Source organism: Microcebus murinus, chromosome 3 (genome assembly GCF_040939455.1).
Source record: "Microcebus murinus isolate Inina chromosome 3, M.murinus_Inina_mat1.0, whole genome shotgun sequence".
Lineage (NCBI taxonomy): Eukaryota > Metazoa > Chordata > Mammalia > Primates > Cheirogaleidae > Microcebus > Microcebus murinus.
The window spans coordinates 7,227,611-7,242,899 of record NC_134106.1 but is presented as its reverse complement, the minus strand read 5'-3'; the positions used below and the strand labels follow the sequence as shown (position 1 = coordinate 7,242,899).

Below are 15,289 nucleotides of genomic sequence, written 5' to 3'. Positions count from 1 at the left end.
GAAAAAAGCAAAGTGCAATGGTTGCTACCAAGACATAATCCCACATTATTTATTACGCTTATATTTTCTACTAAAATCTCTATAAAAAATCTGTTTTGTCCTGTCCCTTCACTTAAGATTAATTTAAAATAAAAAAAGATAACAAGTGTTGGTGAAGACATGGAGAAAAGGGAACTTTTGTACAACGTTGGTTGGAATGTAAATTAGTATAGCCATTATGGAACCAGAATGGAGGTTCCTCAAAAAACTAAAAATAGAACTATCATATGATCCAGAGATCCCACTTTTGGGTATATATCCAAAGGAACTGAAATCAATATGATATTCATCTGCACCTCTGTTCATTGCAGCACTATTCCAAATAGCCAAGATGTGGAATCAACCTAAGTGTCAATCAATGGATGAATGGATAAAGAAAATGTGATATATGCACACAATAAAAAACTATATCGCCTTTAAAAAGATGGAAATTCTGTAATTTGCGACAATGTGGATGAACCTGGAGGACATCATGTTAAGTGAAACAGGCGAGACAGAGAAGGACAAATACTGCACATTCTCACTTATATGCAGGATCTAAAAAAGTTGAACTCATAGAAGTAGAGAATAGAATGATTACCAGACACTGACTATAGGCAATAGTCAATAAAATGTATAGTCACGTATTGCTTGGGATACAACAGGGATACATTCTGAGAAATGCATTATAAGGCAATTTCATAGTGTGAACATCACAGGGTGTATATATACAAACCTAGATGGTATAAGCCCACTATACAATTAGGCTATACGGTATATAAAATATTGCTCCAAGGTTACAAACCTGTACAGCATGTTACTGTACTGAATACTGTAGGCAATGGTGACAGAATGATTAAGTATTTGTGTATCTAAACATATCTAACTATAGAAAAGGTATAGTAAAAATACAGTATAAAAGAGAAAAAAGTTACACCTGTATAGGGCCCTTACCACAAATGGAGCTTACACGACTAGAAGTTGCTCTGGGTGAGTCAGTGAGTGAGTGGTGAGTCAATGTGAAGGTCTAGGACAATACTGTATACTACTGTAGACTTATACATTGTATATCTTACAAAAATATATTTTTCTTTATATCCTTATCCTATAAGCTTTTTTCTATTTAATTTTTTTTTTTACTTTTTAAACTTTTTTGTTAAAAACAAAGGCGCAAACACACATATTAACCTTGGCCTACACAAGGTTAGGATCGTCAATATCACTGTCTTCCACTTCCACACCTTGTCACACTGGAAGGTCTTCAGGGACAATAACATGCATGGAGCTGTCATCTGTGATAACAATGCCTTCTTCTGAAATACCTCTTGAAGAAGCTGCCTAGAGTCTGTTAACTGTTTTTTTAAGTAGAAAAAGTACATTCTAAAATAATAAATATATGTAGTAAACACACAAATCAGTAACACAGTCATTTATATATTCCTTATCAAGTATAATGTACTGTACATAACTGTACCTGCTATAGTTTTGACTGGCAGTGCAGGTTTGTTTACACCAGCATGAACACAAATACATGAGTAATGAATGCAGTATGCTACAAGGCTATGAAGGGTACAACATCACTAGATGACAGGAATATTTCAGCTCCATTATAATCTTATGGGACCACCATGGTATATGTGGATAATCCTTGACCAAAATGCTGCTATGCAGCATATGACAGTATTGTATATTTCAAAATAAGAGTAAATCGCAAATGTCTCACCATAAAAACATGAGTAATTGAGGTGATGGATATGTTAATCAGCTTGATCGAATCATTCCACATGGTATACATATATCAAAATATCAGAATGGGCTGGGCGTGGTGGCTCACGCCTATAATCCTAGTACTCTGGGAGGCCGAGGCGGGAGAATCATTTCAGCTCAGGAGTTCAAGACCAGCCTGAGCAAGAGCGAGACCCCGTCTCTACTAAAAAAATAGAAAGAAATTCATTGGACAACTAATATATATATATATATATATATATGTATATATATATACACACACACACACATATATATGTATATAGTTGTATATATATGTGTATAGTTGTATATATATGTGTATATATATGTGTATATGTGTGTGTGTGTGTATATATATACACACACACACATATACATACATATATATATATATATATATTAATTAGCAGGGCATGGTGGTGCATGCCTGTAGTCCCAGCTACTCGGGAGGCTGAGGCAGGAGGATTGCTTGAGCCCAGGAGTTTGAGGTTGCTGTGAGCTAGGCTGATACCACGGCACTCACTCTAGCCTGAGCAACACAGTGAGACTCTGTCTCTAAATAAATAAATAAATAAAAATAAAACATTCTAGATTATTGTTTATGAAAAGAAGTGTCACTTTCATAGCAGAACTGCATTCTTATCCTATTTTATTATCATCCAAAGATAATTCACACCAATAAAACTCTCTCAAAGTGAATCTATTTAAAAAACAGTTGATAAATTGGTAAAGAGTGAAAAGGGGATTTGCTTGAGACTTTGAGAAACAAAATTAAAAGGCATACAAATAAGTTTATTTTATCTTATATTGAAGAAATTTAGGTTATAATTATGCCTATCCACTAAGTTCTCATAACAAAGAATGAATGAAACACAGATTTTAGGGGGCATAATTTTTCTAGCAAAATTATATGATAACACATCCTTTCCACTGCCTTTGGTTTTACAGCATAAATCCAAAGAGAATCACTTTACAAAATGCCCCAGGGTTCTATTAGCTTTGTCAGGGACCTCCCTTAATCCTGACTTCAAATTTTCCCTTTGCAAACCCCTTATTGTGTCACCTTCATTGATTTTTCTCTTCTTCAACTGTAAACTTCTCTAATTCTGTCAGATCTGTATGTGTGGATAGATTTGCAAGCAGTTCTACATTAATTTTGAAGACAACATATTTCATGCTGGAACTTGTAAAATGTGCAATTTCACTTTATATCTGCATTTATTAACACAGGATGGAAAGGGATAAACCCCAACATCAACTTGAACATCAGAGGGTATTTGAATAGAGGTTAATTTTCTGTAAAACCACCATTAAATGTTTTTATTTAAATATAAAGTCAAACCACTATTAAATATTTTTGTTGTTATGACGACCTTCTTCTCAAAGTAAATCTTTTAAGAAATATAAAAACTAATAAAAAGGACCTTCCCCCACCATGTACTACGATGTGGTAAATTACTTGGTTAACTTATTTACCTATAAAAGAACAAATGTGAAATATTTTCTAAGAGAATTAACTGAGAAGTAAAAACATATCTTGGTCTAATGTCTTAAATAATTAAAAATCTTAGATTACTTAGGCTTCCCAATCGTTTTTTTTTTAAATGCCTCAAATTCTATCTCTGAAGAAGGGAATCTACCTACCTTTTAGGGACTGAACAAGAATAAATAAAATAGCAATGGAAAACATTTCAAGATTTCAGAGGAAAGTCATTATATCCATATAAGCAGTATAAGTTAGTTATACTCTGCACCTTAATTTTTATAAAAGAAACATTAGCTTTTCACTGATGTTAAATTCTCTCCAGTTGGAATAATAATGAGCAGTTACAAATGCAAAGAATCTATGAAGTCACCTTAACAATTATGGCTCTTTCCATTTCTATGTTCTCTGTTAAATTTCTGCCTTGTCTACCAGTGGCACGTCAATCTTAGGCTAACAGGGCTGTGGGCTCTCCCTGACCATTTCCAATGGAATTTTCTGTTTTTCCTGATAACATCACCACACATGGGGGTTTTGCCCTCTGCTCCAAACCAAGCCATCCTCTCCCACAATGAAGCTAATGGTTTCACAGCCACCTTCCCTGGCAGCACCATCTCACCTACCGGCTGAGAGTAGGGGTGAGGGATGGGAGCAGTCCTAGGGAAGAATGCCACAGACTGCCACTGAAGTTTTTTATGAATAAATGCTTTCTCAATTTATTGTTAGCTTTTGGTCAATTTCCAGAGACCTGAGCTTTTGGAGTTTTTTTTGGTGGGGGGCAATTTTGTTAAATGTTATATTTGTTTTCGGGGAGAGGATTTGCAGCCTCTTTACTCCACTGTCTCTGGACGTTGCAGCCCCTCCTGATCACAGTTTTTGTCAGAGAACGAAAATATAGTGGCATAGAAGAAAGAACGTAACTTTTGACATGAGAGATACAGTACCAAGGGCCAAATCCAGGTTTCATGATTTGCCAATTAGATGATATTGGGCAAGTTACTTAACCTTTTTGAGACTCAATTTTACCATCTTATAATTTACAGCCATCCTTATTGTTATAAACATTACTTACAGACTATAATGTTGTTAGGAGTAAAAAAGAAAAACAAACAAAAAAAATATTATTTAATGTTACAAACACCTAACAAGCACTCAACAAATGTCTCTTAAACCATAAACAATGTCAAGGTCATGGAGGTCATTAAGGTCTATGAAAATAATTCCTTAAATGGGCAAATGAAGGAAAATATTTAGTATTAATACTTAGCACACTGAAAACCTTCTGATGAAGAACAAAGGGAAAATAACTTTTGAGCACCATAAATAGTGATTAAAAACTCATAATTAAAGGACAGAAGTCCTTCCATAGGAGACATCCGAAAACAGATTTAGAAAAAGATAAACTAACACAAGCTACAGTTTTAAAATAGTACTTCTTGAAACATGATAATAACTTTCTTCTCTTTCCTCCAAAGCAACACAGTGTGCAAAAAAAATAAAATAAAAAACCTCACAGCTTAAAAAAAAAAGTAATCACCTAAAGGTCTCTGTAAAACTTTTTAAGTTTAGTCTCAACAATGTACCCATTTGCAATGTACACACATCACACTATAGCTACATTTTGAGGATAACCTAAAGGATTAGAAGAAGCCACATAAGGAAAATAAAAGATAATAATTCTACTCTTCATTCATTATGATTAATGTTCCATATTTGCATAGAACAAAAACTAGATGACATTTTAAAAAACTCTAACACCAAACAATAAGGCAAGAAATATAAATTAGGAACCATTCTTGTCCTCTTATTAGTAATTACAAAGTAAAAAAAAAAATAACTTACCTCTACAGCAAAGATTCTTTTGTCACGCCCATATAATTTCATCTCTTCTGGAAAATGCTGAAAAGCATTTACGTAAGGAATATGGTCCTCTTCAACAAATCTATATTTTTAACAAGAAAAAGTTTCAATGAGTGCTATGTACTGACTTAGCACAGTAAATGTTTTCAGAAAAAAAGTCTCATAAAAAGGTAAGAATCAGTTAAGTGTATTCTACCTTCTATATATATATATATATATATATATATATATATATATATATTTTTTTTTTTTTTTTTTTTTTTTTGAGACAGAGTCTCACTTTGTTGCCCAGGCTAGAATGAGTGCTGTGGCATCAACCTAGCTCACAGCAACCTCAAACTGGGCTCAAGCAATCCTGCTGCCTCAGTCTCCCAAGTAGCTGGGACTATAGGCATGCACCACCATGCCCATGCCTGGCTAATTTTTTCTATATTTATTAGTTGGCCAATTAATTTCTTTTTTTTTTTTTTTTTTTTTTTTTGAGACAAGGTCTCACTTTGTTGCCCAGGCTAGAGTAAGTGCCGTGGCATTAGCCTAGCTCACAGCAACCTCAAACTCCTGGGCTCAAGCAATCCTCCTGCCTCAGCCTCCCGAGTAGCTGGGACTACAGGCATGTGCCACCATGCCCAGCTAATTTTTTCTATATATATCTTAATAGGCCAATAAATTTCTTTCTATTTATAGTAGAGATGGGGTCTCGCTCTTGCTCAGGCTGGTTTTGAACTCCTGACCTCAAGCAATCCGCCCGCCTCGGCCTCCCCGAGTGCTAGGATTACAGGTGTGAACCACCGTGCCCAACCTAATTTCTTTCTATTTATAGTAGAGACAGGGTCTCGCTCTTGCTCAGGCTGGTTTCGAACTCCCGACCTTGAGCAAGCCCTCTGCCTCAGCGTCCCAGAGAGCTAGGATTACAGGCCTGAGATACTGTGCCCGGCCCCTTCTATATATTTTTAATGATGATAAATTTGATCATATCTATTATTCTCCATACCAATGCATGGGACTATTTAGCCAACTATCAAATGATTCTCTTTTTTTTTTTTTTTTTTGAGACAGAGTCTGGCTTTGTTGCCTAGGCTAGGGTGAGTGCCATGGCGTCAGCCTAGCTCACAGCAACCTCAAACTCCTGGGCTCAAGCAATCCTTCTGCCTCAGCCTCCTAAGTAGCTGGGACTACAGGCATGGGCCACCATGCCTGGCTAATTTTTTTTTTTTTCTATGTATATTAGTTGTCTCGCTCTTGCTCAGGCTGGTTTCGAACTCCTGACCTCGAGCAATCCACCCGCCTCGGCCTCCCAGAGAGCTAGCAAATGATTCTCTTAAGTTCCTGATTAAATATGTCTAAGAGAAGTGGGTACCTTATCTGTCAGTTCATCACCAGGCTTTCTAACATGGTATTCCTTCTATCCCTATCTCCCCTCACATGACAGGCTCCTACTCGGCTCGTAAATCACCTCTTCAGGGAAGCCTTCCCTGATTCCTGTCTTTCACGACAGCACACCTACTTCCCTTGTCTACCCTTCTGGTTCCAGCACCTAGCATGGTACGTGGTAGATGCTTATTGCTCGAAGAACCATCAATGGGAAGAACCCTGCCTGTTTGCTCACCACCCCATCCCAATGTAGGGTACACATAATAAAATATGAGCTCAAATATTTTGAGTCAATTATTGAGTTTGAAGAAAATAGCACATACATATAAATGAATATATTTATAATTTATTCATTCATTCGAGAGAAATTTATTGAGTACTATATTCCCAGCACTATTCTAGGCTACAGGGATAAAGAAGTAAACAAAACAGAAAAACATTCTTATTCCTGTGAAGTTTACATTCTAATGTGAAAAGACAACAAAACAAATAAATGAAATCAACAGTATATATGGTAGAGTGAAAAATAAATAGGGAAAAATAAGTAGGAAAGGAGACTAGAAAACGAGGAATAGGGATCTTGCAACCATGTCATATATATATCTCCATATAAGATTTTAAAAGTAAGACAATTGTTAAGGAAACTAAGATGACAGGAATAAGTACACAAAACGCAGACTTAAAATATTTGCTTGTTGCTAGAATTGGGCTGATATCCGACTCTCAGATTTCTATAGTAAAGGACAAAATTGATTTGACTTTAATTTCCAATTAAAAATGTGATTTCTTTAATTTTTAGCCTACTGAAAGTTAAGAATTAAATATTTTATGTAAAAAAAAAAAAAGGTGTTAAAGCCTCTTTCAGCTAGTTTTTCCTTAGTATCTTTAGTTTATATAAAAGTATTTATATATAGTAATCAATTTTCATATTATTTTAGAACTATATTTTTGGTTTAATATTATTTTATATATAGGATATAATGTAAGTCTATCTTTTTTTTTTTGAGAAAGGTTCTTAATCTATTGTCCAGCCTAGCATGCAGGGATGTGACTGTAGCTCACTGTAACCTGAAACTCCTGAGCTCAATATGCTCCTTCTGACTCAGGCTCCTAACAGGTAGCTGGGAATACAGACATACACCACTGCACCTGCTGATTTTTTCATTTTTAGTAGAGATGGGGTCTGGCTCTTGCTCAGGCTGGTCTCCAACTCCTGAGCTCAAGTGATCCTCCCACCTTGGCCTCCCAGAGTGCTAGGATTACAGGCATGAGCCACTATGCCCAGCCTGTACTATCATTTTTAAAACTATCTACTATTCCATTATGTTAATATGCTCATAAATTATTTAGACTTTATCCCCATGTAATAATACATGCCAGCCCTCTGTGGAGTGTTAGGGGTTCAGAGATGAAGAGTCCTCCACACCCTCATCCTAATGAATCAGACAGACAGCCTGCAAATGAACCAGTAGAGGTGCTGTCACAAGAGCCACCAAAGAGGCATACTGAGTGCTGTAGAAGCAGAGGCAAGAACGAGAGATCTGCCCAGGGGAAACAGAGATGTCTGCACAGAGCAGTTTTGGGCATATGGAGTTTAAAAGCTGTTTCACCATTTATAAATAGTGCTGCTCTTAACCTCTTTCCAAAGTTTTTCCTTCTGAATTTGAAGCTCCTTTTAGAAAAATATTTATTTTTCCAAAAAGATAGCTACTGAACAATCTATTTCCCTTCTTTGGTATTATCAGCTGGTTCTCTGGGTCAATCCAGGAAGTTGACAGAGCAATTGGCACCAACTGAAAGCACCCCATATACCTCTGTTACCTGTGTCCCCTAGAAACACTGTCTCTACTTATAATTTTGTTATTTTTCCAAAGTTTTGATCTGTGACAGATTGGAAATTTAACAAATTAGTCCTTCATTGCAGATCATTGAAAAAGCACTGCATTCAAGTCGTGTCTACCCGTAAAATAGATCCTGAACCTGTTCACCTTTCTATTTCCATTACCAGCATCCTAATCCAAGCTACGATCTCTTGCCTGAAGTATAGCAAAAGACCACCTGGTCTCCCTGCTTCTGCCCTTCCCTCCTAGAATCTATTTTCCACATGATCTTTTACAAACCTAAACCAGATCATGTTCCTCCTGCTACAACCTTCCAGTGGCACTATCACACTTAAAGCCCTATGGGTATGTGATTTCCTTTCGGAGTGATGAATATGTCCTGGAAATATTAATAGAAAGTGATGGTTGTACAACTTTGAGAATATACTGAAACTGCTAAATTGTACATTTTTTGTTTTGTTTTGAGACAGAGTCTCACTCTGTCACCCAGGCTAGAGTGCAGTGGCTGTAGGCTGTAGATCACTCAAGCGATCTTCCTTGCCTCAAACTCCCAAGTTGCTGGGACTATAGTTATGCACCACCATGCCCAGCTAATTGAATTGTACATTTTAAAAGGGTAAATTTTCTTATATATGAATTATACTTCAATTTAAAAAAATCCAAACCCCTAACTTGGATCTCCTAACAGGTATCTGCCCCTGCTTTTCTCTCTGCCCTCACCCCTCCCACTCATCATCAGAATTCTCTTGCTCCACTCACACCAGCCCTCCTCTGCTCCTTCATCACACCGAGCTTGCTCTTGCTGTGGGGCATGATACTAGCAACTTCTCTCTACCTGGGATGCTAGTATAGTAAGGCACCCTTATCCTCTGTTTACTTTTTACAGTTTCAGTTACTCACAGTCAACTGCAGCCCAAAAATATTAAATGGAAAAATTCCAGAAATAAACAATTCATAAGTTTGATATGGTACACTGTTCTGCGCAGCATGATGAAATTCAGTGCATCTTGCTCTGTCCTGCCTGGGATATGTATCCTTCCCTTGTCCAGCATATCCATGCGATAGACCCTCCTCACCCATGAATCACTTGTATTAACAGTTTGCTCAGTTCTCAGATACACTGTCATGGTATTGCAGGACTCGTGTTTAAGTAACCCTTGTTTTACTTAATAATGGCCCCAAAGCACAAGAGTAGTGGTGCCATCATATTGTTATAATTGTTTTATTTTATTATTATTAATATCATATTGTGCCTAAACCATAAATTAAATTTTATGACAGGAATGTATGTATAAGAAAAACATAGTACAAACAGGATTTGGTGCTATCCACAGTTTCATGTATCTACAGTGGGTCTTGGAATGTATCCCCCAAGGATAAGTAGGGACTACTATACTTCTTATATTCACATTTTGGCTCTATTTTCATTCAAAGTGCAGCTTAAATTCCACTTTATCAGCTAGGCTTTCCCTAATAACTAATCTACAGTAGCCATCAAGTCATTCTTGATCACACAAGGCTATTTCAATCTTCTGAATGGTTTATAAATGCATCTCAAGGGTCTAGACTCTAGACAATACCTGCATACAGTGGATACTCAATAAATATTTGTGCAATGAATAAATTATTATTATTACTAGGTAGGCAGCATCCTTTACAGGCTATTTGAAGGGTTATCAATTTATCCTAAGAACTATGGCTACTCCTAGAGGATTTGAACAGGGAAGTGACATGCATAATCAGTGTAAGTATTCCAGTCAGGCTCCAGAACATACTCCCTTCAAATCAATGTTCTTTAAATAGTTTTTCAAAGTTTGGCAGTAGTTCTCAAACTTTAGCATCTGTAAAAATCCCCTGGAAGGCTTATTAAAACAGAGATTACCAGGCTCTATCCTATTTTCTGATTCAGAAAGTCTAGTGTGTATCTAAGAATTTGCTTTTCTAACAAGTTCCTAGGTGATGCTGAAGCTATTAATCAGGAGGCCACACATTCAGGACCTGTGACATAGAGCTCTTTCTAGAAGAAAAGCAGAGAAAGAGGATCAATGGTGACAGCCTCTTCTCCTATTGCCCCAAGCAACTAAGCTCTGTTCCCAAACGTGTATACCTCATAGAGCAAAATAAAAGTCCTCCAGCTAACTAGATCCAATCTCCTTGAAGGAATTTTAGAATTCCCTTAAATTGTGGGGAAGAAAGGAAAGACAGAGGGAGAGGAGGAGCAAGAAAGGGAGAAAATAGGGCTAGAAATTTACCCCCATTTTTCCAACCACATATAATATTCTGAGAAGAATTTCAGGTAAATATTATTTTCCCCATCTTGTTAGATTTCTAAGAAAGTTTTGTTAGCCCCTTATAGATCGCCCTGGGCAGGATGACTAGCCCCTTTATCCAGTTCTAATGGCATGATTACATTTATGTTTCTGTAAGGTCTTTCTGGTTGTCAGGAGGAGAAGGGATAGGAATGACACAAGAGTGCAGACACAGCTCAGGTGGGAGACTGTCACGCAATCCAGGCAGAGAGGAGGGAATGGACAGAAAAATGGTTTTGTGACTTATTTTGTACATATGTTTGATAGAACATAATGACTAACAGTGTATGTAGAGAAAGGAAAGAGTCAAGGATGATTACTAGGTTTCTGGATAGGATGTAACAGGGTACATGGCATTTACACAGAAATAAAACACTGGAGAAGGAGCTAGATTAAGGAGATAGATGATGAACCTCTTTTTAGTAATGCTGATTCTGAGATATCATAAAGACATCCAAGTAGCTGTGTCCAGCAGGCAGTTGTACATATGGATATATGGGTCTTGCCCTCAGTAGACAAGTCTGGGCTAGAGATATAAATTTGGGAGTCATCAGCAAATAGATGGTAATTAAAGCCTTGGCAAAGGATGAGATCACCCAATAAGGGCACACAGAGCAAGATCAGGTTTTTAAACTTAAAAGTAAAATTCACTGAATCATGGGCTATCTGCTTGAAGAGTTAATCACACATGAAAAAAGCCTTGTTATTTGGTTGATGTGGCCAAATTCAAAGGCACTATCATCACTCACTGGAGGCATTTTATTTAATCAAAGGGCCTACTGCCAATAATAATGACGATGATAGTGTTGAAAACAAAAACAATAATGACTAGCACTGAGTTCTTATTATGTGCCAAACACTGTTCTAAGTGCTTTTCATACAGTACTAATTATTGAAAGTAGTTACAACCCTGTGAGGTAGTTATTATTATTAGTTCCATTTTACCAATGAGGAAACAGAAGCAGAGAGAAATTAGATAACTTACTCAAGGTCATATAATAAATAAATGACAAAGCCAGGATTTGAACCTAGGGGTCTAGTTGCAAATCTGTGCTCTTAAAAGCACTCTACACATTGATTAAACCCAAATGTTATTATTCAGAACACATACAAAGCAAGGAAAAAAAGTTAATATATTAATGATTTTGGCACATCTTCTATTAAATGAGAAATTCTTACATACAATGACATAATTTACTCATTAACTGGAAAAAGTGTAGATTATCTTGAAAAACATAAATGCTCACTACCTATCTGCATAACAGCTTCTTCCAATAGTTTTGTTTTCAAGGTTTCCTTATAAACATAGACAACCTATAGTTTAGCTCTTAATGACATCAATGTATGCTTTTGTATTACCATAATAATAACCATTTTGCTAATGGAAAGATCATCTATGCATCTTTTCTTAAAAATCTTAATACAACTCGGATACTTTAATGTCGCTTTTCTCTTCAAAACATTAGATAATTAATTTTCCAATAGCCAATGTGAGGTAAGTACTATTATTTCTGCTATGTAAATAAGAAAATCAAGAAGATGAATTACTAGCCCAGAGGGATCAGATTTCAGAATTAGAAACCAGGCCACCCAACCTTCCGAGGCCCATCATCAAGTTAAGCCTTCCTGTAAAATTCAAAACATCCAAAGTTTGTCTCTTTAATTCACACAATCAGCAAAAACATTGTATGAGAGGTGCAGCTTACCTCAAGAGATCTGAAAGTGTTATTGCCTCTCTCTGCCACAGTAACGACAGATAGCAGAGAGCAAGTGTCCTTGGCACAGACATCTTCACAGTTCCCTTCTCCTTTCGTTGTGAGTATTCCACTCCATCAAGAGATCCAGAACAGACAGACGCCACCATTTCTTAGGGGATAAATTGAGATTCTTAAAAATGGAAGCAATTATTTTGGGCAACAAAAGAAGAACAACAAAGAAATCCAAATAGGCATTTTTAGTATCTTAAAGTTAAGTTGCAACTGATATAACCTTTACAAAGAGCAATTTGGCAATAAAGAGCAGCAAAGTTTTAGAAAGAAATCAGCCAAGGGGTAACTGTGGGTTATCTGTGGGAGTGGGACGAGATGGGATTCTACAGAGGGATTTAAACTATTTGAATTTTTAATAGCGAAAAACAATTTTTAAAATACAAGAATGAACAATCACAGTGCAAAGCAAAAAATATGTAACTCCTTTGGCCCCAGCCTCAACTCCCACGTCCCCTTCTTTGAGAGGCCTCTCCAAAACTGTTCAGCTGCTAGGCGCAGTGGCTCACTCCTGTAATCCTAGCACTTTGGGAACATCACTTGAGGCCAGGAATTCCAAACCAGCCTGAGCAAAATCCCATCTCTATTAAAAAGCAAAAAAATTAGCCAGGCTATGATCATGCCAATGAACTCTAGCCTTAGCAATAGAAGTGAGACCCTGTCTCAAAAACAAAAAAAACAAATAATGAAAAACAACAAAAAACTCTTTAGCTAAAGCAGCACCTCCTCCCACTCAATCCTCCAGGCATCCTCTACTATATGACATACGGTATCCTCATTCTACTATATGACATACGGTATCCTCATTCATTCAATCAACAGATACTTATTCACCTCATTCTTTGTGCCACTCTTCTACATCTCAGCAAATGACAGTGAACAGTGTCTCACCTCTCTTGGAACTTACATTCTAGTAATGGGAGACAGACTAATAAACAAACAACAGAAATATATAATTGACAGATGGTAGTGTTGTCATAGAAAAATAGCAATGTAGGGGCACAGAAAGTGATGGAAGGGACAAGAGATGTGCTATTTTATATGAATGATCAGAGGAACCTCTTTGAGAGGGTGACATTTGAGCTGAGACCTGAATGAATTCAGAAAGTCTTTTTTTTAGAGACAGGGTCTCACTCTGTCACTCAGACTGGAGCGCAATGGCATGATCATAGCTCACTGCAGCTTAGAACTCCTGGGCTCAAGTGATCCTCCTGCCTCAACCTCCCAAGTAGCTAGGACTAGAGGTATATACCACTGTGCCTAGCTAAATTAAAAAAATTTTTTTTTGTAAAGACAGGGTCTCACTATATCCCCCAGCCTGGCATCAAGCAGTCCTCCTACTTTGGCTGTCCAGAGTGTTGGGATTATAGGCGTGAACCACATCGCTGGGCCCAGAAGTAAGTCTTAAGGATGTTGCAATGAATACCAAATACATCAGCAGGCGTGAACTTGCAGAACTAGCAAGGAGGCCACTGTGGTGAGGGTATCATGGGTGAGGGAAATTCATAGGAAATGCTACTGGACAGAGTAAGAAACTATATTATATAGGGCTTTGTAGGTCATTATTTGTACTTTGGATTTTATACTTAGGTATGGTAAGAAGTTTCTGGAGAGTTTTAAACATGGGAGCAATATGACCTCATTTATGGAAGGTGACTCTCACTGCTATAGCAAGAAAGGAGTTACAGGAGGGCAGAAGTGAAAAACAGGAGACCACTCTTCCAGGAGAGTGACGACAGGAACTTGAACTGAAGTGATAGCATTGCAAGTGGTGAGAAGCAGTTGGATTCTGGATAGATTCTTGAAGCCAAAGTCAAATGGATTTGCTGATAGACTGGATATAAAGCATGAGAGAAAAGGAGAAGACAAGTACCATTCTAATGTTGACCTGAGCAACAAGTAGAATGGAGATGCCATTTATCAAGATAAGGAAGATGGCAAAAAAGCAAGTTTGATGAGAGAAATCAAGATGTCAGAATTGTACATGTTAAGGGTGAGATCTTATTAAATATACCAATGGAAATGTTGAATAGGCAGTTAATATAAAAATCTATAGTTTAGAGGAGAGGGGGGACTAGAGATAGGAATTTTAGAGTTTCAGCATATAGCTGGTGGTTGGTTAAAGCCATAGCTTTAGGTGAAGTCTCCCAAGGAGTGAGGGTAGATAAACAAGCAGAACTAGGAATGACCCTGAGAAATTCTAAGCTTTCTTGGACATCAACTCTTGAAATCATTCCTCAAAATCCCTTTTTCCAAATCCTGGAAATCCTTTTTTCATATAAAAACACAATTATCAATAACTCAAATTTTCTTTTTTACTTGTGTCTTGACTGCCTATCTCCTCCCACTACAATAAAAATACTCAGAAGGCAGTCTCACTCACCACTGTGTCCCCAGTGCGCAAAACAGCCCCTAGCAAAAAGTATAAACCCAATATGACAAACTGGTCCAACAGTTCTACTTCTTTTTCTTTTGAGACAGAGTCTCGCTCTGTTGCCGGGGCTAGAGTGCCATGGCATCAGCCTAGCTCACAGCAACCTCAAACTCCTGGGCTTAAGCGATCCTCCTGCCTCAGCCTCCCGAGTAATTGGGACTACAGGAATGCACCACCATGCCCAGCTAATTTTTTCTATATATTTTTAGTTGTCCAGGTAATTTCTTTCTATTTTTAGTAGAGACAGGGTCTCGCTCTTGCTCAGGCTGGTCTCAAACTCCTCACCTCAAGCGATCCTCCCACCTCGGCCAACAGTTTTACTTCTAAGATTTCATTCTAATGAAATGATTTTAAAAACATGCAAAGATTAGAGTCAAGGAATGTTGTGGCAGCACTGTTTATAATATGAAAAAAAATTTAGATCAAACTAAGTGCCAGTAACAGAAGTTTGATTAAATAAT

General features: G+C 37.1%; 1 protein-coding gene across 3 annotated transcripts in view; it reads right to left on the bottom strand.

The window, feature by feature from the left end:
• TAF1B (TATA-box binding protein associated factor, RNA polymerase I subunit B) overlaps positions 1–15,289 on the bottom strand; it is a 68,066-nt gene that overhangs the window by 32,961 nt on the left and 19,816 nt on the right. For all 3 annotated transcript variants that reach the window (XM_012778970.3, XM_076000543.1, XM_076000542.1), the window contains exons 7-8: positions 12,335–12,494; positions 5,090–5,189 (exon numbers count right to left, since the gene is read on the bottom strand). In XM_012778970.3, coding sequence (XP_012634424.2) covers positions 5,090–5,189; positions 12,335–12,494 — 260 coding nt within the window. The remainder of the gene's footprint in view (positions 1–5,089; positions 5,190–12,334; positions 12,495–15,289) is intronic.